This window comes from Tauraco erythrolophus, chromosome 12 (assembly GCF_009769465.1).
Source record: "Tauraco erythrolophus isolate bTauEry1 chromosome 12, bTauEry1.pri, whole genome shotgun sequence".
In the NCBI taxonomy this organism is placed as follows: Eukaryota; Metazoa; Chordata; class Aves; order Musophagiformes; family Musophagidae; genus Tauraco; species Tauraco erythrolophus.
The window spans coordinates 2,006,960-2,028,969 of record NC_141476.1 but is presented as its reverse complement, the minus strand read 5'-3'; the positions used below and the strand labels follow the sequence as shown (position 1 = coordinate 2,028,969).

The 22,010-nt window shown below is 45.5% G+C and overlaps 1 protein-coding gene across 8 annotated transcripts in view; it reads left to right on the top strand.

The window, feature by feature from the left end:
• Positions 1-22,010, top strand: part of ITPR1 (inositol 1,4,5-trisphosphate receptor type 1) — a 169,729-nt gene that overhangs the window by 99,738 nt on the left and 47,981 nt on the right. For 3 of the 8 annotated variants that reach the window (XM_086618909.1, XM_086618911.1, XM_086618910.1), the window contains exons 40-43: positions 2,639-2,674; positions 4,273-4,323; positions 7,763-7,895; positions 9,165-9,355. In XM_086618909.1, the coding sequence (XP_086475035.1) occupies positions 2,639-2,674; positions 4,273-4,323; positions 7,763-7,895; positions 9,165-9,355 (411 nt within the window). The remainder of the gene's footprint in view (positions 1-2,638; positions 2,675-4,272; positions 4,324-7,762; positions 7,896-9,164; positions 9,356-22,010) is intronic. The other 5 variants (XM_009984139.2, XM_009984138.2, XM_009984137.2 and 2 more) reach the window with 2 other exon arrangements.

Genomic DNA, 22,010 nt, shown 5'->3' with positions numbered 1-22,010 from the left:
AGTTTCCACTTTTTATCCACAGTGCTAGTTGTTTGAATTTTCTGCGAAAGACAGAATTAGACTTTCTAATTAAGACTTTCATCTTGATTGTTATTTTTAAAGCAAATGAGAATAACTTTCATGAAGAAAAAGGACTGAAACTTCTTCCATATCTCATAAGTTGAGATATAACGAGTTCACACTTGAGGTGTCACTTGCTTTGGTGGTTTTTGAGGTGGATACATCCACTGTTGAGTCAGATAAAGACCATTCTGGGAAACACACGTAGTCTGTGTTGGGGAAATGGATGCTAGAAGTGTTACAGTCACCAACAGGTCAAAGAGATTGTAATTCTCCTGTTACGGCTAATGATGAGTGGTTTATTTGCCAGTCTTGTGGGAATGGAAACTTCAAAGGAAGAGGGGTTTTTGCACAGCAAGTTGAAAGGAACTTTTACTATTGCTAGCAAAAAGAAAAGATGTATTCTTCTCTGACCCTGCCACCCACTACGTTCCAGTTTAAAAGCTGGCCACTGTCTCCGTGGCACTCACCTGGCTGCTATTAGTGAAGCATCTCGGTATTCCACATCATTGCCCCTGCCCCCAAACCATCACTTTTCTTCTAGGTGGAGATCTGAGGTATAGGGAGGCAGAAGAAATCTGGCAAAATTCCTGCTTCAGTCTACTCTCCCACCCTATTCAATCCTTCTTGTAAAGCATAAGCTGATACTTCGCTGTTATAGTGCCAAGTGTAGCACAGTATCTATACCTCAATCATTCTTTGCTATTTTAACTCGTTTTGTCTCAAAGAATAACAATTTCAGTATTTGGAGTTTATAATCTTCCTGAAAGATTGCTGAAGGCCATGCTTGTTTGGAGTGATCCATCCGAACATTGCCAAGGGCAGTAGCTTTTGCTTGGGGATGGGTTGGTGGGGCTGGTTCTGACACGCTGATCTATTTATACGTGCTGCAGTGGCAAGGCACAGGAGTTTGCTAGCTAGAATATGTACTTTTTCCTACTCCAATTAGGTTGGAAAGATCAAACTAATTTCATGCTGATTCTTCGTCTGTGCTCGTTTACAGCCCCGAAATGTACGTGTATGTTTGATTAATTTGGGGGTCATGGTATAAGCCCAGGAATAAGGAAGCTTTCATCTGGAATCCAAAGTCCAGTACGTTATCTTGTGGCAGTCAAGTCCACTTGACTTGTTAGCTCTAGTGTCCCCTTCCCTGGAAGGAAGGCACCTAATTTCCCTTACAGAGGAACATGCACCATTTCCTTGCTGCTGTTGACTACTTAAGAAAGGAGGAATTTGTTGCTTTGCTCTGAAGCAAGTTGTGCAGACGGTGTCTGCAATCAGAACAACGTGCCCAGACGCCTTAATGACTTGGTATGGCGTTCCCAGTGTCCAGCCTACAAAGTGGCTGTGCAGGAACTGTGTGTTCCTCTGCACAAATGAGGTTCTTCCTGTTAACTTTTGGTCATCTGGCTTAAATACTCCCTGCTTCAGTTTGACCAAGACAGAAATGGTTTACACGCCTGTGAGGTTTCCAAGAGTGGTGACAATGCAAGGAAATGGTGCACTGAAGGCCGCGTGAATTAGCCAGGAGGAAAGTCCATTAGGAGAAGAACGGAGAAGGGTTTTTCCTGGCCAAGGAGTCCCTGCCCACGGAACACTGCAGGGGAAGTGCTCACTCCTCTGGCTTCTTCCTGGGAAGCAGGGTCTCTCCATATTTAGACTTCTGGATCTCATGGCCTTCCTCTCCCTTTGCTGTGCGTTTCCTGGGCTGCCGTGGATGTTGGGTTAAGACAGAGTCGCTCTCCCAGCCTGTGCTTGATTTGTCTGTCTAGTCCGTGTGCGTTTAGGCACACACGGACAACGAGTGGCTGACTTAATTTGGTATTACCGTGTCGTCCTCGTCTTATTTCTTAGTGTCTGCTCCTGAGAAGTTCAATCAATTTACCCACAATTTAGTAGGCAGTTTCATTTGAATGTTTAGGTCTCTGTTGTATGTCTAAGCTCTGCTAGATTAAAGTTGCTCGTCTTCATCTGTTTCAATGTGATGACCAGCATTTTAGATTTGAAAAGCTGTCACCATTAAGCCTCTTATTTCATTGCTCATGTTTGGTGCTGTATCGTGTATCTTTTATCTCAGGAAAAGTATGTTTATAGATGACAATCCACTGCAAGCTGCTTTTAAAAAAAAAAAAATAAATTAACATTGTAAGACTGCTGCCTTTTTGTGCCTGGCAGCTTCCTCCTCCTCCTCCCCGCTGGGGATGGGTGTGCTGCCTTCACCTGCTGCGAGTTGCAGATCCCGGGTGCGTGGTCCGAGCAGGCTGCCCAAAAGTGCATCTCTGCGTAGCAGACCCGGGGGTACCTGCAACTAAAGCTTTTTGCTTGTGCCTCTGCGTTCATGCAAAGTAGTTTGGGATGTTCAAAGGATACCTGCTGAATTTTCAAAATGTAGTCTTTTTAGGAAGTGGGTGGGTGGGAGAGTGTAAACAGTAATTATGGCTGTAATTTGTTTGTGATGATTCAGCTGAAGTCAAGGGCTTTGCCAACTCCCTTCCCCTAAGTGTTGACCACTAGATTTCTGTTGGGATGAAAGATTCTTGAAGAATGACTAATTTTTCTGCATTTTACTTTCAACTAGCTGCCGCAGCCTCCAGAAACGGAAAGCCCTGTAGAGGTGTGTCACTCACCTATATTTGTACGACAGGCAAATATTGGTGTTTTGAAGTAGTCCTGGTAGAGTGTCTTGTTGGTTAAAAAAAACAAACCTGTGAAATGTGTGTTCCTGTGTGGTGTTAGACAGTGAGAAATAAGTAGATTTGTTGAAGTAGTTTAATCCAATACAGTATCAGTGTGATAGTCTGGAAATATAAAAAAAAAACAGGTAAACCAGTCCCAAATCTTTGTTCCTTAGCCATTTCCCTTATGCTTTTAAGGGAGGCACCATGAACAAGTCTCCTCTCAAATCCCCCTGCATTAGCAAAATGAGCCTTCATTTCTCTGGCTCCCAAGACAGAATTTGGGTTTCCCTTTATCTCATGTATCTAAAAACTTTGATAAGGAAAAGGAGGTGTCAGAAGTTGTTAGTGGAAGCTTCGTAAACCCAGAGCAGCTGTGTGTCCCATTTAAAATGCCACAGAGAAACAGCTAATGGTCATTTCACATCCTAGGGTTACCAGCTCTACAGTGAATTGGCTATGCAGACGCGTTTCCTTTAGGAGATACCCCAGCATCAGTTCACATAAGACAGATGATTTGGCAAAATGAAGAATTTATGAAATCTAAAAACCGTTTGAAAATAACAGGACATCCAGAGATGGCATTGGTAGATTATACAACTGGGTGCTGTATCAGTGCAAATCTAAGCAAAACAACAGTGGAAATCTAAATTTGGGATAGTGTCAATTCTCTGAGCTATATAAATACAAAGATTATAAATATGTTTTGAAATCATAAGAATGTTTGTGGTGGTTTAGACCTTTGTAGTCCTAGTTTTTGTGGAACAGTGTGTAAATGTAAACTGAAACTCTGAGTGGTCATAGAATGACTTTGAGATGCTAAGGAGATGGCTCCTGATTTCAGATGGTTCCCTGTATAGAGCTTTTCCTACGTTTTCCTACACGTTTTCAGAATGCTTTAAAGCAGCAAAAACTCAGCGTACTTCAGGTTTACAAAGCAGAAACCCTGTTCCTGAAAATTGATACCTGAAATAAGAGATTTGGTTTGGAAACGTGCTGGTGCCAAGGGACTGTGTGCAGTGAAACCCCACTGAAGTCCGTGGTGCTGGAACGGAAATCCCACAGGTTTGGTCGGAGGCCCTCCACAGTCTCAAAAGAGCTTCGTTGACCACAGTCAGATACGTCAGAGTACTTGCACTTCCTCCAGAAGTGTGTGTGCAGTGGGACGGGGTGTTTGTGTGTGTGTGCATCTGTGTATACGTGTGCATGGGCATGCATGGTTTGAGTTCTTAACGACTTCTGTGCGTTACTGGTAACTGTAAAATTAGCCAGACTTTGTGTTTTCTTCAAATCCATGAGAATGTGTCGGCATACGTGCATGCCATGGTGGTCTGCTGGAGGGTGGCAGAGCAGACTGGTGAAGTGCTGCCAGAGCTAATTAAGGGCAGATGTTCTGTTTCGGTAGCTTGTCAGTCGGTCTTCCTCATCCCCCTCCTTGCTTTTAGCTGTGACTTTCCTTAATATTTTCCATGAGTGCAAAGATGTTAGTGTCTCTTTAGTGTTGTTCTGCTTTAAAATGAAATTTCTGCATGCACAGCAGGAGCTTGATCAAAGTCTACCACAGAGGCAACTGGAGGATCATAGAAGGGTATGTACAGCAGTCGAGCACGTTCAGAACTAATCCTCTACCTTTTCGTTTTAAACAGTGAAACGTAAGTTATGTCAGAAACTAACGTGGTTAACTGCTTGCTGTCAGTCTCTTGGAAAATCTAAAATGATCAGCCACACCTACAAAACGGGGTGCTGGAGCATCTTGTCTTGGATTAAATGGAAGGAGAAAGTGCTTGGCTGCTCTGAATTAAACCTCGGATCCCGGTCTAGTGTGTTCACACTTTCAGAGCACTCCCCTTTGGTGGTAATCACCCAATTATGAAGTGAGATCAATCAGTGCTTGTGGCGTTTGCCTGCTTTGGCCGTAAACAGCCAAGCTGCAAAATCAACATTGTTGATAGACTTCTCCATTTCTTCTGCTCTTGTAGCAGGGAACGGAACAGCAACAACTTACAACTGCTTCACTCTTAAATATTATTAAAGATTTTCTGTTTTAAAGATGATAACAGGATTTTGAAATCCCTTAAACAGAGTTGTGTATCTGCTTTACTGATAGTGCACAGTAGGGTTTGCATACTGCTTACAAGAAGTTTACCTCGATGGTGAATGCAGATGAAGCCGGATGCTGCTGGGTTGGTTTTTTTTCTGGGTAGCATATTTGATTTTTCCTGTTGCCACCAAACATCTGATATTTGTTTGCCTACTGTGCACATCAAAGTGGTGTACAACAGTAACATGATGGTTAAAGAACTGTTCTGGAGCCAAGCATTGCAGCTGAATTAATTATAACGTTTCTTAAATACCACTGATTTTTTTCTTCCCTCTACTTACATCACATACTCTTACACTTGTTAGCTAACACAGTGGGTTCGAATAATTTTGTAGGAAACAAAGCTTTTCTTCCCAGTTAGAACTCGAAATGCTGCTGAGTGTGAACTGCCAAACCCCCGAAACCGTGGCTCAGCGCAGATTCAGACTAGAAACAACCGGTGTTCGATACGTGTTCCATATTGCATTTTCTGGTTACTTCTCCTGTTTTGGATACACTACTTTGGACAACGGAGGTGCTGCAGGTCTGTCCTCGGAGCAGCAGCTCACAGTGAAGTCTCTCCACTCACCCCAACTATTTTGACCATGAAATAGAAGTTGCCTTCTGCTCTACAATGGACTAGAGGAAAGTCGAGAGACAATCCCAGGAGCTTTAGTTACCCTTTTGAATTCAAGAGGAGGTGGAGTTTGCTGAACAGCAGTTCTTATGGTTGGATGTGTGTTATCTTTGTAGTAAGTAAAAATTACTGGTTTTAAATGCCAGTTGATACAACGACTGCCAGTTAGTTTAACAGAAGAGGAAAAAGGTAGTGTGAGAACTCCATTGTAACTTGATTTTTGGTGTAGGGCTTATATGGGTATCAAGTTGCCTTTCTAATCGGTACACGTGTAGAAGGAAGATGTAGTCAAGGGTTTTTTTTGTCTGGTTTGGCCTTGTTCTGTCATGTAGCCTTCCTCACCTGCCAGACTGAGAGCAGAAAGATGGTTAAAGCACTACATCATGTACTAAACACTCTCATGTTGCTGTCAGTCAAAGTAGCTCCTCTGGGATAAGAATTTGCTTGAGTTTTTGAATCGAGTCTCTTGCCTCTCCTACGTGTTCACTGCTTGGCCCAAGCGGTGACGGGAAGCGTATGCCCCTCGGAAAAGTGCTCAGCTTCCTCTGCTGTTGCTTCCAAAGTAACTTGCCTTTTTTTCTTTCTTTGGGGACTTTGGGAAGCAGCTGGTTGGAAAGCTCTCTTCATGTTTATTTTACATCTTGTCTCCTTGCCGCTTCACCCATCCCCATCTGATTCTATAAAATGCAGCTCCTGTGCTGCAGCTTTCACACTAATCATCTATAGGAACAATTTTTAACTGCTAAAGTGTAGTGAGGTGGTGATGGGAGCCCCAATGTTAGCACCAGCCTTGCGGGGAGGGCAGCGATCCCTGACCAGCTGCAGGCAGGTGTTGGGCTTCTCCATTCGGAAGTGATGTCTGAAATTTTGTAAAGGGCTTAATTTCCAGCCAGGTTTTTGTCTTTCCAGTGCACTGGGGCATAAAGATTTCTCTAAGCTACCTTTTGTGAGTGCCAGCTTTGTATCAAAAGCAGTGCTAAATTTGATATGAGCCAATTAACGCACATTTACGTTGTTCCATTACTTATTTGTGTTTTAAAGGCCTCTTGTGAAAGTTTAAGTAACACTTCACTTGCACGACAGCTAGTGTTAAACCTCGTAGTTAATGACACTTTGAATCTATAGTCAGACAACTGATTTGAAATACAACTGAAAATCAGTGTCAAGTTTTGTGAATGGCGATCAAGATACCTTAGTTCCTCCGAACATAATTTTAATATGAAATTATTCTTGGCTAGATTGATTATTTTTTTAAATTATTATTTACTTTTTTAAAAAAATCCTCAGAAAACCCCCTCCCTGCTCTCCCAGACACTGTCTCAGGGTGATACTGCTCGAACCACAGCATGCTGCCATCACCAGTGTTCCTTTTTTTGCACAAAGACCTTACAAAAATCTGTTTGTCCAGCTGCGGCGTTGGCACGTCTGCCCGTTGCTGGCAGCACCGCCGGCTTTTGTACGGCTCTCCCAGTTACTGGGAATTCCCGTCGAGGTGCAGGCTCCGCAGGTTAACGTTCAACCTGGGAGGTGCTTGATCTCCTCCGGTCTCCGCCGACGGCAGCGGCACGTGCTCTGCGGGACGTGCCGGCTGCTCCCGGGGACACGGGGCCGGGCCACCAGGGTTATCTGAGGACGGGTGTCCCGCGGTGTCCGCGGGCTCATGTGCTCGGATGCTGACTGCCGGCGTGACCGGGCGGCTCGGGCAGCTGCCAGCACGGACGTGGGGAACAAAGGGCCGGGATGCAGCGGGGATCGCTCGGGTTTCCGCTCCGCTCGGCGGCTGATGGTGTTGGATCGCATCAGCTGCGGATGGAGGGGGGGAAAAGAGTGTGTCCCTGTAACGGGAGTGAAACAGCAAAGTAGGATAGGCTTGAGAAGATGGGGTTGCTTCCTCTTAAAACCATTTCTGATGTTACTTTTTTTAATCCTCTTCGGTTTGTGTTGCTGCTGTACAGATGCAACTTTTTTACGTTTAAGACCGAGACAATAGATCTTAATTAAAAAAAAAAAACCAAAAACTTTTTGAGAATAAAATCTGTCTAGAAAGCTTTACACAAAACCTGAACTGCAGATGTGTCTGGTGCTGGGAACCCATAATCCTATTTGAGCCCCATGAGACCCCTGTGGTGTCCCAGTCTACCCCAGCGCATCGGGAGATGCTCAGGACTTTTCCAAATCTCCAGGGTTTCGGTTCCCTGTCCCTCACTACAAGTAGGCTAATGATAGCAGCAGTCCCCTTGCTACTAACTGCTAGTAGTTTGTTTACTCATGAAGCTCATATCGTGATTTCATTATCCCCTTTGACTCAAGGGCGAGGCGCTCAGGCAAGTTTTGGTCAACCGTTACTATGGCAACGTGAGACCGGCAGGACGACGGGAGAGCCTCACCACCTTCGGCAATGGCCCCTTGTCTGCCGGAGGCGCCGGCAAAGCCGGGGCAGGAGGTAGGACGTGCTCCTGCTCAGCAGTGCTTCGTGTCATCTCCTTGTGTGTCTCTGTCTGCCTGACAAATCGGGTGAAATAGGGACTTTTTTTTTCCCCTACTGTTCTGTGATAGCCCAAAAAAGAAGAAACTGTCCGCATGGATGGGGGGGACAAGTCCTGCTTGCATGTTCTACTGGTTTTGGAAACTCCACTGTGTTTTAACTCTCTTTGAGGGATTCTACTTTAGGCTGAGTGAAGCATCACTCTCCTGCCTCTAATCATGTCAACTGCTTTTTCCACATGCAGATGAGAGCAGTGCTCTTTCTCCTGACTGCATTTGACAAAGTACTTTAAAATTAAGCAGACAGAGCTTTTTATGCTTTCCAGAGACTCTCTTGAGCTGGCTTGAGTTTGGGGATTTTGCTTTGAATTAATGTTCGTAGAAAACCTGATCAATTTAATATTTGCAATGATATTTGGGAAGTGTCCTCGGAACGATGTCAGATTATTAACCATGTCTGAAACAGAAACATTTCCTTGTATTGAGAGAGATTGCAGGGTAGGATGAGCAAAAATTTAGTTTGAAGTCAGTTATGAAGTGTAGTTTATTTAATTTGAGACCGTTGCTAAAAGTCGGTAATGTCAAGCACGTTTTGTCAGACAGTTCAGTGGGTTTTGCCTCTTCAAAACACAGCGGGTAATCCCGTTGAAAGGCCTGATCAAACAAACACACACAACCAAAAGAACTATTTCCCCCTCTTTTCTGAAGTTGATATGTATTTCATTTGTCCTTGTGTTGAGCTACCTACCGCCATCATCTTCTACTTTCTAGAGCTTTGCCACCCTCTGGAATTTGTCTCGCCTTTTCTCCATCCCCTCACTGGTCCTGCAGAGCCTCTTCCTCCCTCCATATCCCTGAATCCACGCTGTTTCCAGAGTCCCCTCTCAGTAGTACTCCAGTTTTCTTTCCATGTTTTGCGGCTGACGAAGGGAGCCGTGGCAGTGACCGTTTCCCGTTGCTAGCCCAGGCTGTCCTCCCTTTGGTCACCACCTCCCATGGACTCACACATATTAAAGCAGAGTTAAGTGCCCATCTTACAACAAGCCCGATATGTGCTTTAAGTTACAGACTCTTCCTTGCAGAAGTGCTAGGAGTTGAGTTCATCACTGGTAATAAACGTGTGTGCATCGTTCAGGATAGATTGATAATTTAAACCATAAGAGAGGTGCCATCACCGAAGGGTGACTGGGTTGGAATCTCAGCCTGTTTCTCCTGATCACTTTTACAGGAGGAAGCTCCGGATCGAGTTCAATGAGCCGAGGTGAGATGAGTTTGGCAGATGTCCAGTGTCATCTTGATAAAGAAGGTGCATCAAACCTGGTCATAGATCTCATCATGAATGCCACCAGTGACAGAGTCTTCCATGAGAGCATCCTGCTAGCCATTGCCCTTCTGGAAGGTGGGAACACTACAATACAGGTAGGGAAATAGAAAACTTCGAGCTTATCACTAAAACATCTTTTTATGAAATCCAGGAAACTCAAGCAGGTGAAGGAGATGAGAGAGGAAATGACTAAATGATCTTTGACCTGCAATTAAGAAAAATATTGCTGTCTACTATGAAGAAGTTAAATGTTTGCATGGGCACTTGGTAATCGAGGAGTTTCCCAAGGCAATGTAGAGGAACGTGTAACAAAACAGCGTTGTAGCATAAGTTAATGTGACTACTTTTATGAGTAAGTTTAAGCAACTGCATCATACTCAGACTTTTACAACTAGCAGTTAAATTTCAGACAGGAATTTAAAACAACAGTGTATGGTAAACTCCAGACCACCACCGTTCTCCTGTAATCTCGCTGTCCTTCATTTCTCTGTTTTAAGTAAGGGTTTGGTTTCCCGAAGTGAGAGTTGTGCCTGCTGTGGATTTTAATAATCATACACCAACTAGCTTGTACAGTATTCTTCCAAAGAGAAAGTAAAACCTTGTTACAGCAAAACATGCCTACAAAGGCTATTGAGCCTGTAATATCTTATTCTTTTGACTTTGCATGTATGCTGTTTGCAAACAACCTGTTTGTCTTGGACAATGGGCTTTGTGCGTAGCTGTTCCAGAGTGTTACCCATCTCCTACCCCACCTCTGTGCGATACACACGTCTGAACAAAGCAATCGGTGATTTGTTCAAGGTGGTCAATTTTGCAGATTGTTCCTTTCTCTCGGAAGTGATACATCCAAAGGTTTGATATACATACGGATTTAGGCTTGTAATTTGGTGCTATTTGTGTTGCATCCTGATTAGGAATATTTATGTAGGTACTTAAAGATAAAACACGCTAACGTTTTCAGAAGAGCTTGGGCAAAGTGAGCTAAAAAAAAAATCTTATGTACATGGCCCACTGTTCCCAGTGCAGTATTACCACTTCCCAGTCCTTTATTTGTTTCTGCCCTGAAAACCAAACTACTGAAAGACACGGTGTGTCGCGGGTATCGCTGCAGCAGCCAAGAGCCACCGCAGCGACGACGTTGTTCTCTCCAGCCCTCCGTGGCACCTTCTGGGAGAAATGTTTGAACAGGCTGAGGGTAACACCCTGTGTCGTGCTTAATCTGATCTGACTGTGGGCCGTTGCCAAGGTGGACCGTCCTGTTTTGGTTAGCTCTGCTTGTCCCCTCTTTGGACGACTCGTGTAGCTGTGGGGTGAGTTGAATTAAGTGGTTGGTCTGATGGAAAACCAGCTTGCCCATGAGAACAGATTAAATCCCAGAGAAAAGTCTGGCTCAGGCCTGACCAGAGATGTGCAAAAGAGCAGCTGTGTGCTCCGGGCAGCAGAACATGGTGAGGTTTGATTAAGTGGAACGTGGGGCTGGATCCTGACTAGTTGTAGTTGATCACTGATTAAAACATGCACTAGATCTCTACAGCAGCACCTCTTATTTTCATGCAGACTTCTATTGAGAGGAGAGGGAACCTCTGGGGGCTCCTTCTTCACTTGGCTCTGTAATCAGTACCCTCTATTTTTTGCCCCCCCATGCATGTGCTCTAGTGAAGCTTCTTTGGAAAAGACAAAGTGGGAATCGAGCATTTAAAATCCCATATCACCTTAAAATGCCGTGAGAGGATTAACATTCCTTGGGGAGAGGCATTCCTTTGCATTTCCTGCTCTTCTCCAATGTAAAGGAAGCTGAGCTTTCATCTTCCTAGCTCTCAGGGATCCTCAGGTAACCTCGTGCTGTCGTGCTGAAAGGAAGAACAAATTCTGCACCAGCCTGACGTGCAGAGATCCTTTGCTCGTGCTGGAACACAGAACTAACAGACTGAGCACCGCGTGCGAATCGGGGTTGGAAGCAGATTCCTTAGCTCATCTGGTCAAAACAAAGAGGGAGAAATCTGCAATCCATCTCCAAAGACACCTTTTTCATCAAAAAGGGAGATTCTGTAGTTTACATTTGCTGTCTGTAACTAGGAGCTGGGAGTCTGTAAAGTAGCTACGTGGTCAGGAATGAGCCGTTGGCATAGGGTGCTTATAGCAAACGGCGTAACGCTTTCGCCTTATGGCCCTGCCAGTTTCTGTCCCACTATGGCCTTTATAGATTAATTAATTCTGAAAACCAGAGGAACTGTTTTCCATCCTTTCCCGCTCGGGAATAAGTGCTTGGCAGTTGTCTTTACCTTTAGAAAATGTTCTGGGCAGCCAGCAGTGACTCTGTGCACGTGTGTGTACGTGCCCGGATGCAGCGGCGAAGGGCTGGGAGGGGGCTCTGGTGTAGGTTGCTTTTAAGTACGGAATGTTTTAGGAACCAAATGACTTGTGATGCCTACAGCTAATGCCGTAAGCTCTGAGGTCTTGGACACACCCAGGAGCTCTTACTCATGCATGCAAAGCACTGATGAGACTTTATTGAAAATATCCTATGGAGCAGTTGTAACGTAGATATTCTGTGCTATAGCAATCCAGCAGCCTGGTAGAAAAAGGCAAAAAAAGGAGGTTTATCAGTGCACAAAGATGTTCCCTGATTTACCTCTGTATTGGATAATCTCCTGGTGCTAGGCAGGGAGTTCCCTGGTGCCGTGCTTTGCTTGCACGGGCTCTAGCACAGTCAGGGTCCGTGGGGACTACTGCAATGTCAGTCAAGAACAGCACATATTCTGACCTTTCAGCAGTATTTGAGTCATGAAAACCATTTTTTTTTCCGTTTTTTTTAATGGAAAAAAACACCAACCACAAAGCATAACTTCTGGGATAACAGCTGGCTCGACGCTGGTGAATCAAACCGAAGGTGGAGGTTTGCTCTTTAGTAAAATCACGATTTCAGGTCTGTATCTTCCAGAGCAATTGCTGAACGATGTCCAAGTTAAACTGGTGTCCTGAGATGGTAAATTCACGTAACCAAGCTTTTCTCTCTTCCCATGGGAAGAATAGTGTATCTGCTCACCCAGAAAATACACAAGGCTCCAAGCTGTCCGGGAGAGGTGCGTGGGGTACTTGCTACTCTGCACAGCTTCAAATCCTACAGGTTTTATAAAGCAGTCTTTTGTTACAGCACAGTAAGGATTTATCGAGTGCAGCAGTGTGGTGGTCTCCTACTTAGATTTCATTTTTAAGACATACACTGCAAAATTTGTCTGCTTACGGGAGCTAGATGCGCTGATGGAAATGAATCCAATGCTTCCCCTGGTCTTTCATCCCCATCTTTCTCTAATCTATGTTCTTTTGCTGAGTTTTGCAGATTAGGTAGGTAGGGCTTCACAACTCTTGCAGCCTGCAGAGTGGATTTTCTCAAGTTCTACGGCAGTTTCCAGTAACTGCCCGTGGAAGAGTCATCTTCAGTCTCTGGACTAATAACTGTGTTCATTTTGCATCAGATACATTTGTCATTGCGAAAGTCAACCTAGCCAAATCGGCCAGCTTTGTCTTTGAGGTATAACAGTTTATCTTCATTTCACAATTTTTTTGGTTATTATTAGAAGCTCTTGATTTATAGTATTCTGAGCAAGTTCATTCTGTGCTCAGTCTGAATAATTTTTGCTGAACTTAAATGGCTTATATCTACAGACGTTTGAGAATAGGAGACTGGTGGGATAGGGACAGGTTATGTAAAAAGGTTTTTTGGCAGCAAAGCCAGAAATGTGTCACCCCTGGATGGCATTTCCTTAACTCCAGGTTTTCACACGGGAAATGAGTTCGGCCTGAAGTTAAGCAAAAGGTTTGCACTGACACACAGGAACTTGCACATGATGATTGTAATATGGTTAATAATGGGAGTTCCCAGGTAACTCCCATGAGCTTCAGTGGAAGAACAGATCCCCATGATGCTGGGAAGGGATAACTGGAATAGGTGTTACCATTTCATTAGATACACACAGGGCCAATACGAAGGCTAGGCAAAGTAGGTGGTTGCCAACTCTAGCAGAAAAGCAAATGTAGAAATGTTCCTTATTATAATTGGCAGGAGTTATTTTTATTGTACTGTTAAGAAAATTAATGTGGAGGAGAAGCAGGACAAGAAAAAATACTCCCAGTTTACCTTAGGAAAGAGGCTAAGCTGGTAGTGTATGGTGCACTGAATCCCATGCTGCTCCGTGTTTTGCTATAGGGGTGAATGTGGTAAAGGAACTGTTCTGGGAGAAAGACGGATTCTGGATGGAAACTTTTCTGGGTTATTTTTAAGTTTGGGAATTGACTTTGAAAAGTCGTCAGGTTCTTCGGTAACACAGATGCTGATGGAAGCGTCGAGACTGTGTCCGGTGATGGTGTCGCTCCCGCTCAGCAGGAGCTCCATGGTTTTTGCGGTGGGAAGCCTGCCCTCACTGGTAAGGAGGCAGAAGCAGAGGTGGAACCGCAGGGTCAAAACCAGACAACAAATTGACTTGACAAATGCTGCAGCTCACTGAACTGAAAATTACATAAACCCCTTTATTAATTTACATAGTCCTCAGCATCCACCTGGAGAGCGCGGGTTTCAGCGGTTCTGCACGGAGCAGCTCCAGGGGTGCTCTGCCAGCCCCACGCTCTCCTCCGAAACGGCGAGGGACGAGTGTGCCCTGCCTCTTGGGTGCTGCCAGCGGCGCGTGGCACCCGGCCCCCCGGGGCGCTGCCTTGGGTGCGCGTTGCCAGAGCTCCCGCGGCAGGTGCTGCTGCGCGCAGGGCTGCATCTCCTTGGAAGAGAGGAAAGCTGGGTCCGTTCCCTGCGCACGCTGCAGCACGGCGAGTTTTCCTTCGGAAGAGCAACCCTGGCAAGTGAGTGACAGCAGAGGAAATTGCTGAGGACTTCTCCGGCAACACTTGTCTCTCCTCTGCCAAATAAAAATTATATGTGCCGTTACTCTGCCTCACCTGCGTGGAGTTTCAGGTTTCCTTGGTCTGTGGAAGTTAATGGCAAGCCAGGTCCCTTATGTAACTGCCTTTCCATGGAGGCTTCGGTCTGTTTAGGGATCTTCTCAAAAAACTGGGTTGCGTGACACATTACCCGTGTGCGCGTGTTGGTGTTTTCAGCAAGGGAAGGTAAAATGAGGTCGATGGCATTAGTTTAGTGTCAGGCGTTTTTGAAGCGCTACCCCAAAGTGACGTGATGCAGAGTTGCCACTTGCAAGTGTGGCGGTGCCTTCTTTCCCCCTTCATCCACAGTTCTTCCCAAGGTGGGCTGCAGGCACAGGGGACGAGGTGATGGAATCGGTGCCTCAGCAAAAGGTGATTATTTGTCAGGAAAGAAGTGGGGTTTGCTCCTAGCTTGAAGGCGTCTGAGTAGAGTTGCTGCTCCTGCTTGTAGGATGATGATGATGGAATCTGCTCTACACCCCTCCTTCCTCCAGTAGCTGAGTATGGGATGAGGACCAGGGGCCACCACGACTAGAGACACCACCAGGGAGCCGGTGGTGGTGGACTGGAGGGTTGTGCCTCTTACCACCACATGGCAAAAGCAAATCCGTGTTGTGCTGAGCCAAGATCTGGAGCTCATCATGTATGTGTGAGGCTCTTTTGGGATGTGACTGTACAAAAAGCTACGTGGCTTCAAGTTCCTTTGACTTCCAGAACTCTTCAGCCTGCAAAGAGGAGCTGTGTGTTTTCTGTGCCATCCTTTAAGTGCTCGTTAGGGTTGGGGCTATGGCCACATGGCACCATGTTGGTTGTGGCAGAACTACCCAGAGGGGCTCTGAACAAGTGAGGTACCAGAAATCGTGGCAGCCAGCTCTTTAGTGATCTGGTTTCGTAGGAAATACTGGTTTGGGTAAAAAGCTGGACTGACATGATTTTCCTGTCTCCAGCTCCGTCTTGCACCATGTGCGGATTCAGACTTGGTTCTGACTTTTCTCCCCATGCGTTGCCACCAGTAAGAAAACTCCAGCGTGGTGAATTATGGTCTCCTTTGCTGTACTCGGTGCCTCAAACTGTCCAAGTGATAGTTATTGAACTGCAGAACCCATGCACAGAAAGAACTGGATCCCAAGCTATCCCATTCCCGTTGGTGTTCTGGCACATAGGAACGCCGCAGAGACCACGTGCACCGGGGTGCTGCTCCGGCAGGAGTTGGGGCACGCTTGTGCCACCGTCCACCACAGCCCTCGGCTCTCGGGGAGCGATAACTCTGAGACCGACCCGTGTCCTTCAGCTGGCGGTGGCGTTGGCTGTGAGACACAATGACGAAAATGGAAGGATGAGCGACGCTAAAAAGGTCAACAGTGAAATAGCTGGAACCAGCCAGTCAACTGCTTTTTTTTTTTTTTTTTTTTTTTTCCACTTTCCCTGTTGGCCTAAATGTGTCCTGTCCTATTTGGTTGCCAAAACACGTATAGTTTCTTTTTCTTTGTGACTGTGATTGCCCTTCAAAATAGGGAGAACACTTTACGAAGTGTTACAGAAGTATTGCTGGTGTAAAACGTAGAGGTGGTTGACACAATGGTGCTTTAGGGTTCGGATTGGACTTTTTAAACCCGATTTACTACTTAAAAACCTTTTAACAGTCACAGATATCTGTGAGCACACAAAGTCATATGTGATGGTAAATGCTTCAGAGGCAAGAATGTCTTTGGGTCACTCAACTTTTGTGGCTAGGGCTTGAGAACTTCTGCTTGCTGATAAAAAACATCTCTTAAAATTTCTACTGTTTGTTGTTTGTTTATAGCAGGCACGATTATTTTATATTGGATGCTGTATCTTTTTATATAGTTTCCTAAACAGGTATGATTGAAACAAAACGCAAAATGCAAAACCAGCAAGCTGCCAGCATGTGTTAAGTAATCACCTATGTCTTTCAGCATTTTAATGAGTTTTTCTCAAGTTAAAATACATAGTAGGTTTTCTTTTTTGCATTCAGAGTATGTTGGTTCAGAATATGACATTAAAGAAAAAAAAAAAACACGTGGGTAACAGCCTACATCAACCATGGCATTCAGCTGTGGACAGGGATCTTGTCCTTCTGGGAAAGAGAGCATTTTTCCAAAAAGAAACACGTTGCAAATCCAGACCCTCCTTCACGGCGCGGTCACCTCCGCAGCGAGGCGCAGAACCCGCGCTGCTGATTAAGCCAGCGCTGGGGAAATCCGCATCCTGATGCTCTGCTGATCCGCAGCACATGAGGAGCCTGGAGATGGCCAGCCCCTGGGAGAAGGTTCTCTTTCACCTGTGTTTTAATGTATTTAGCACTGTGAAGTCTCGATCTCACTCAGCCATTAGCCACCACCTCGTTAAAAACAAGCAAACCCTGCTAATAATGCGGAGAGAGCCAAAAGCTGCGAGGAATCGTTACTGCAGAGATGATTTTGTTTTTATTGGGAAGGGTGAGCTGCATAGGTGAGATGGAGAACAGGGTGGGTGAGTTGAGATTGTAACGATACCACTTGTAGACTTTCTACTTCGGCTGCAGCTGATAATACTGTTTGAAGTATGTTTGTGCCATCAGCATTCCTGTATCGCAGCGTCTTTCAGCCTTTCTGCCCCAAGGGAGGTTTTATGCTTAGATTTCGAGGTGCCCATCTGTGGGATTGAGCCATGCAGGTGAAAAAAAAGGAGGAAAGGTGTCACATGAGGGTTCAGCTGTGGTGGTCGCCCTCCAGTCTTGGTAGCCTGGCATCGTTCATGGTGGTCAGGTATCTCTTGCGTGGCATTCCGCTCGGCGTTCAGCTGCGATCCTGGTCCTGTAAGGAGCAGGGACGTAAACCACTAATTCTCCTTATTCTTCTCCATGGAGATCCAGGTCCAACATAAACTTTTAAGATGATCCCTAGCAGGATTAAAGTCTTCCACAAGCAGGCAGAGGCAAGCTAGGCAGAAAAACAAGGTCATGCTGCCTTTTTTTTTTTTTTTTTGGTGGTAAGCACAGGAATCAACAAAGCGATGTTATATAACTTCTATTTATATCCCACTTGCTCACTAGCTGCAGGCACACAAGAGTAGCTGAGAAGGGAATTTAATGAGCTCTCAGGGCTTGCTCACCTTCCAGAGCGGGTAGGAGCCAGCTTGTTTTTGAAGTGCGTCAGCAAATGAAACTGGTGGTGGGTGGGTGGTTTGGGTAGGTGGACTGACTTGTTGCTATGGTTTTCTTTAATTCCTCTGTCTCTCAAGAAGATCTTACACTTTTTTTTTTTTTCCTCTTTTGGGGAGTCTGCAGACTTCCTTGTTTCTCACACCTACACGGAGCTCGCTGCTTGGGTAAGGAAGTGGGATTCACGCTCCTGCCATGCAAGAGCCTTGCACAGATTAAGTGAGTGACCCGGCGGGTGCGTGCTCCCACGGGTGTGCAGGAGGAACTCAAATAAGGCTCCGTGCTGACAGCAGGTCAGGCCCTCAGGTCTCCCACGCTTTGGAAGCCATCTGCTCCGTCTGCGGGGGGGTTTAAACCCCGAACCCAACAGCCACGTTTCTACCTGTCGTTCCCCTCCATGTACCTTCACCTCTTCTGGTGTCACTGCACTGTCCTGGGGTTTTGTACTGGCTCCAGAAGGGCATGGGGGGAACAGTATCTCTGTGAGGTTTGTTCTTACTTTCTGCTTTGTGAAATGAGTTTAAATGGCATCAAGATTTTAGGTGTTGTAGTAGGAGAATGTGTCGGATATACGGGCTCTTCCCAAACTGGGTGGTGTAATCTTGCTGCTGCTTTCATTTAAAGCTGGTTAGGAAGGACGAGTGTTTACACGGGTCTGTCTGTGGATGCTCCTACCCCTCCAAAAACACCATCCGTAAGAACCTCCAGCTCAGAGGAGAGCCTTGCAGGATGGCGTGTGGATGCCCATGGCAGAGAGAGTCTGTTGTCTTTGTGGAAAACAGAGCTGGGAAGTCCCCCTTCTGCTTTCAGGACGAAGTTTATTTTACAGTTTGCAAAAAAAAAAAAAAAAAAAACAGGCAATTGAGGTGTTCTGGCAGATTTTCCTTATGGGTTTATTTCAAACTGTGAAGTATGTTCAGCATAAAATATTTCAGCTGCCGTTTCCTTAAGCTATGCAAGACTAATGATATCCATCACTCACGCCCCAGAGTGATGGATGTTTAGTGAGCCAGGACGTATCAAAGATTTCAAAAAAAGAGAGGGATCAGTGATATTTGAAATAAAAAAAACAAAGGGGGAGGGAAAGCAGAGTTGGGTTTGAATTTTTCTGCAGTGGAAGCCCTTGCAATATGTTTAGGCAGAATGTAAAGGGCTGGCATTTGTACTTAACTGGGTGCTTGTGTTAGCAGTGCAGTTCCCCTTCAAACTGGGCTGCTTTGAAGTAGCCCAGCTGTAAGAATCGGTACGGGGGTGGCAAGCTCCTTCTGCAAACATGAAGTAGCACAGAAGTTTTGCATTAGTTCCTGCTGGCAGCCTGTCTGGATAACCCAAGCAAGTTAACATCCCCGTAATAATTTCTCTCTAGCACTGGAATAAAATGTCCTGACTTGAAGCCAGATGGCTGCTCTGTCTCTTGTATCTGGAGGGACTTTCCTCTTTCAAATGCCCCTGGCTGCTCAGGTTCATGGGGTATTTTCTGTTCACTGGCATTAGAGCAATGCAGAGGGAGATGACAACAGTTTGCTTGAATTTTCGAGGTGTTTGCTGGGGCTTTGCTTTCCCTTATTTATTAGTAATCAATTATTTGTTTTCCTGGGAAGTTTGCTGGGAGCTGTTGGGATGGTCTGGCAGGGCTTGATGGCTGTGGTCTGTTGAAACAGCTTTGTGAATTACAGAGGGTGCGGTCCAGAAACGACTCTGTCCTCTGCAGGATGACGGCAGTCTCGGTTTGGGTTCTGCAGCCAAATGCTTTCCTAAAATCAGGCTGCCCTTCTTCCAGGAGGAAGCAGACATCTGAGCAGATGCATCCTAAACCCAGCGCTCGCTAATAGAATTGACTTATAATTCTTACAACGTGATGGTTCAGACAGCACATGCAGTCCAGCCTGTAATTGCTGACCCTGGGGAGGAAAGCCAAGCTATTCCATGGGAAACCATCCAACGGTTCTTCCTCTTCTTGGTTGGCAAAACAGTTGTGACTTCGGGGCAGATCCGGCTGACAGGTGACAGCACAGAGAAGGGTGTTCCCAGAAGAGGTGACAGCGCACACAGGCAAAACTGGAGAAGCCTTTCAAAGGCAAGAGCCAGAAATAAGCTGCCTTCAGCTGCCTCCTTTGTTTTCCACTCCACAATCCTACTATTGGGCTCGGATTCATAGTCAGACAAACTTGCTGTGAATTAGTTAAATTTGTAGTGGATTCATTCGCTGGGTCTGTGCTCGGTGCACCTCACATGAAGGTGCCAGTCTGCTGCGTTGTACAGCTGTGCTCTCCCAAGGGCAGATGTTGGCTCTGCTGGTTAAAAAAAACCCAGTTTGCTGCCGGTCGCTGGTGGGTGAGACACGTTAAGGAGCATCTGTACATGGTGTGTGGTTATCCCACTCCTCTGAGCTGCTCTTCCACTCGGGGTTGGAAATTATGTATGTTCTGTGTCAAAGATCTTGGAAGATAAGGCAGGAAGGGAGAAGAGATGAAGTGATAATGCTAGGAAATGTGCCCGTTCTTTGCTGGTTTTGTTTTGTTTTAAATGTGATTCTGCCATCCAGATTGTTAATGACCTGCAATATTTAAGAACGTGCCAAAAAATAACCACCACAGAAAATAATACTTATTCTGAATAAAAAGCCAGCAATCAAAAGTAGTATTTCAGTTTAGCAAAAAAGGTAGGTAAACATTTAACAGTGTATGTAAATAACTTGAAAGGGAGAGGATACCAAGTTCCTGGAAATAACTACAGAAGAGACATAAACTTTTCTAAAAAAAAATAAAAAATAAAAAATAATAAAATAATACAAAACCCCCACGAACTTAAAATCAGTGACTGGAAGTTAGTGACATAAAAAGGAGCTTAATCATATGTTTCTAACAGTTATTAACCAGTGGAACAGGCTACAGACAGACATAGTTCATCACCTTCAATGCCTTCTGAAGAAAGATAGGATGCTTTTCTCAAAAAGATGAGTTATTTAAACACAACTATGGGCTCAGTTAATGAGCGAGAGCGACAGGCTGATGGTGGTCAGAGGTGGGCCAGACTGTAGCTGATCAATGAGCTGCAATTTAAACTTGGCCTTCGGTTTATTTTCTAGTGAAATCTGTCACTTGGTTTGCGGCTTTTCTTCTGCAACATGTTTTGTATGGACCAGGGACATAAAGTTGTATAAGGTATGGTGATAGTATTAGCAACCTCCTTTGGCTCAGAGGCAGTCTGCTGGAGGGCAGTGGTGCAAGAGAGATATTCTGGTGTGTGTGAGGTTTCTGCTTTAGGAGCAGAGTTGGGTAATAGAGAGGAGAAAGAAGGAGAAGTGATTGCACAGGTTTCCTGGTACCTAGTGTTATAGAATCCTAGACTGGTTTGGGTCGGAAGGAACTTTAAAGATCATCTAGTTACAACCCCCCTGCCATGGGCAGGGACACCCTCCACTACTATTAGTTGTTTTACTCTGTGGTATTTTAATAGATCACTTTGGGTGTCATGAGAAGGAACTGGTGCGGCTGGCTTGGCAGATGTGCAGTGCCTGTGCTGGGTTCTTCTCCTTCCATCCCTTTAAAACAGATACAGCTTGTCATAATGCTTGGTGTGTCACATGCCTGGAAAAGCAGCAGCATACTACTGCTTGCCAGTGCTTTGTACCTGCATGGAAACCGGGCACCACCAAAATACATTTATTCTCCAGTCACCAGCAAGGCTTAGAACTTGCAAACCTTTACACAAGAAGGTTTTTCCCCTTGAGTTTCTCAACAAAGTTCTTTCTGTTGCCCCAGGTTAGTCTTGAATGATTTTGCGTAGGTGGTGGTTGCTCCATCTTTAAAAACGATGGAGAACTCTTTGCACAATGTCCTCGTGCGCGGTGAGCGCGGCTGCCGAGTTAGGAGCTTGTGCATGTCACATGCAGATGGTTTTGAGTTTCTTTCATTCTGGGGCTGTGTAATTAATGGCAGTCATGCCATCTCCAATATTCTCGCATCAGAGAGAAGTCTTGGTTCGTTGAGTCGGCTGGTTGCAGTGCTCCGGAGATGTGTTGCGTTCCGTTGAGATGTGTGTGCTTGTAAAGCTGTTTGCTGAATCCAGCATTCGTAAAGCAAACCTCACGATCTGCTTTCCTGTCATGTGATGGCTCTTATTTAATGGCAACGACTCTTAAGTCATTAACAAAACACGGTTGAAATAAAATACAGTTTCATACTGCACCATTTTAGCACTCTGTATGAGCAGGCGACTGGTCCACTGCCAGCATTTCGAGTATGAGATGAAGCTTGGATCTTCACTTGCCTCTCAAGTAGCTTTTCCTCTGGTACTGGGTACTGGTATGTTGTGGGTCATGGTTTCGTGCCCTACTGTAGGTTTCCAGATCACAAGTCCCGGCTTGGTGGTGGCTAAATTGGCAGGGTCTGTCTGGGAGACAAGGAGCCAGCCCAGGCACTCTGTGTTGCTGAGAAGACACTTGGCTTTTGGGTTTGCATCAGTTTTGGGGGCCCTCAAAGTAGCGGCAGGTGTCAAGTGCCCCGGTGTCAGTGGTACATTGGGAGCACGATTCTTCAAAAACTCATAGGAGTGTGGAGGTTTGCTGTTCTCTCCTAGCACCCTCGTGCTTTCAGCACTCTTGCTTGTGGTTGCACGATGTCTGTGTGCAAGCTGGGACCCTGGCGTATGGTAGT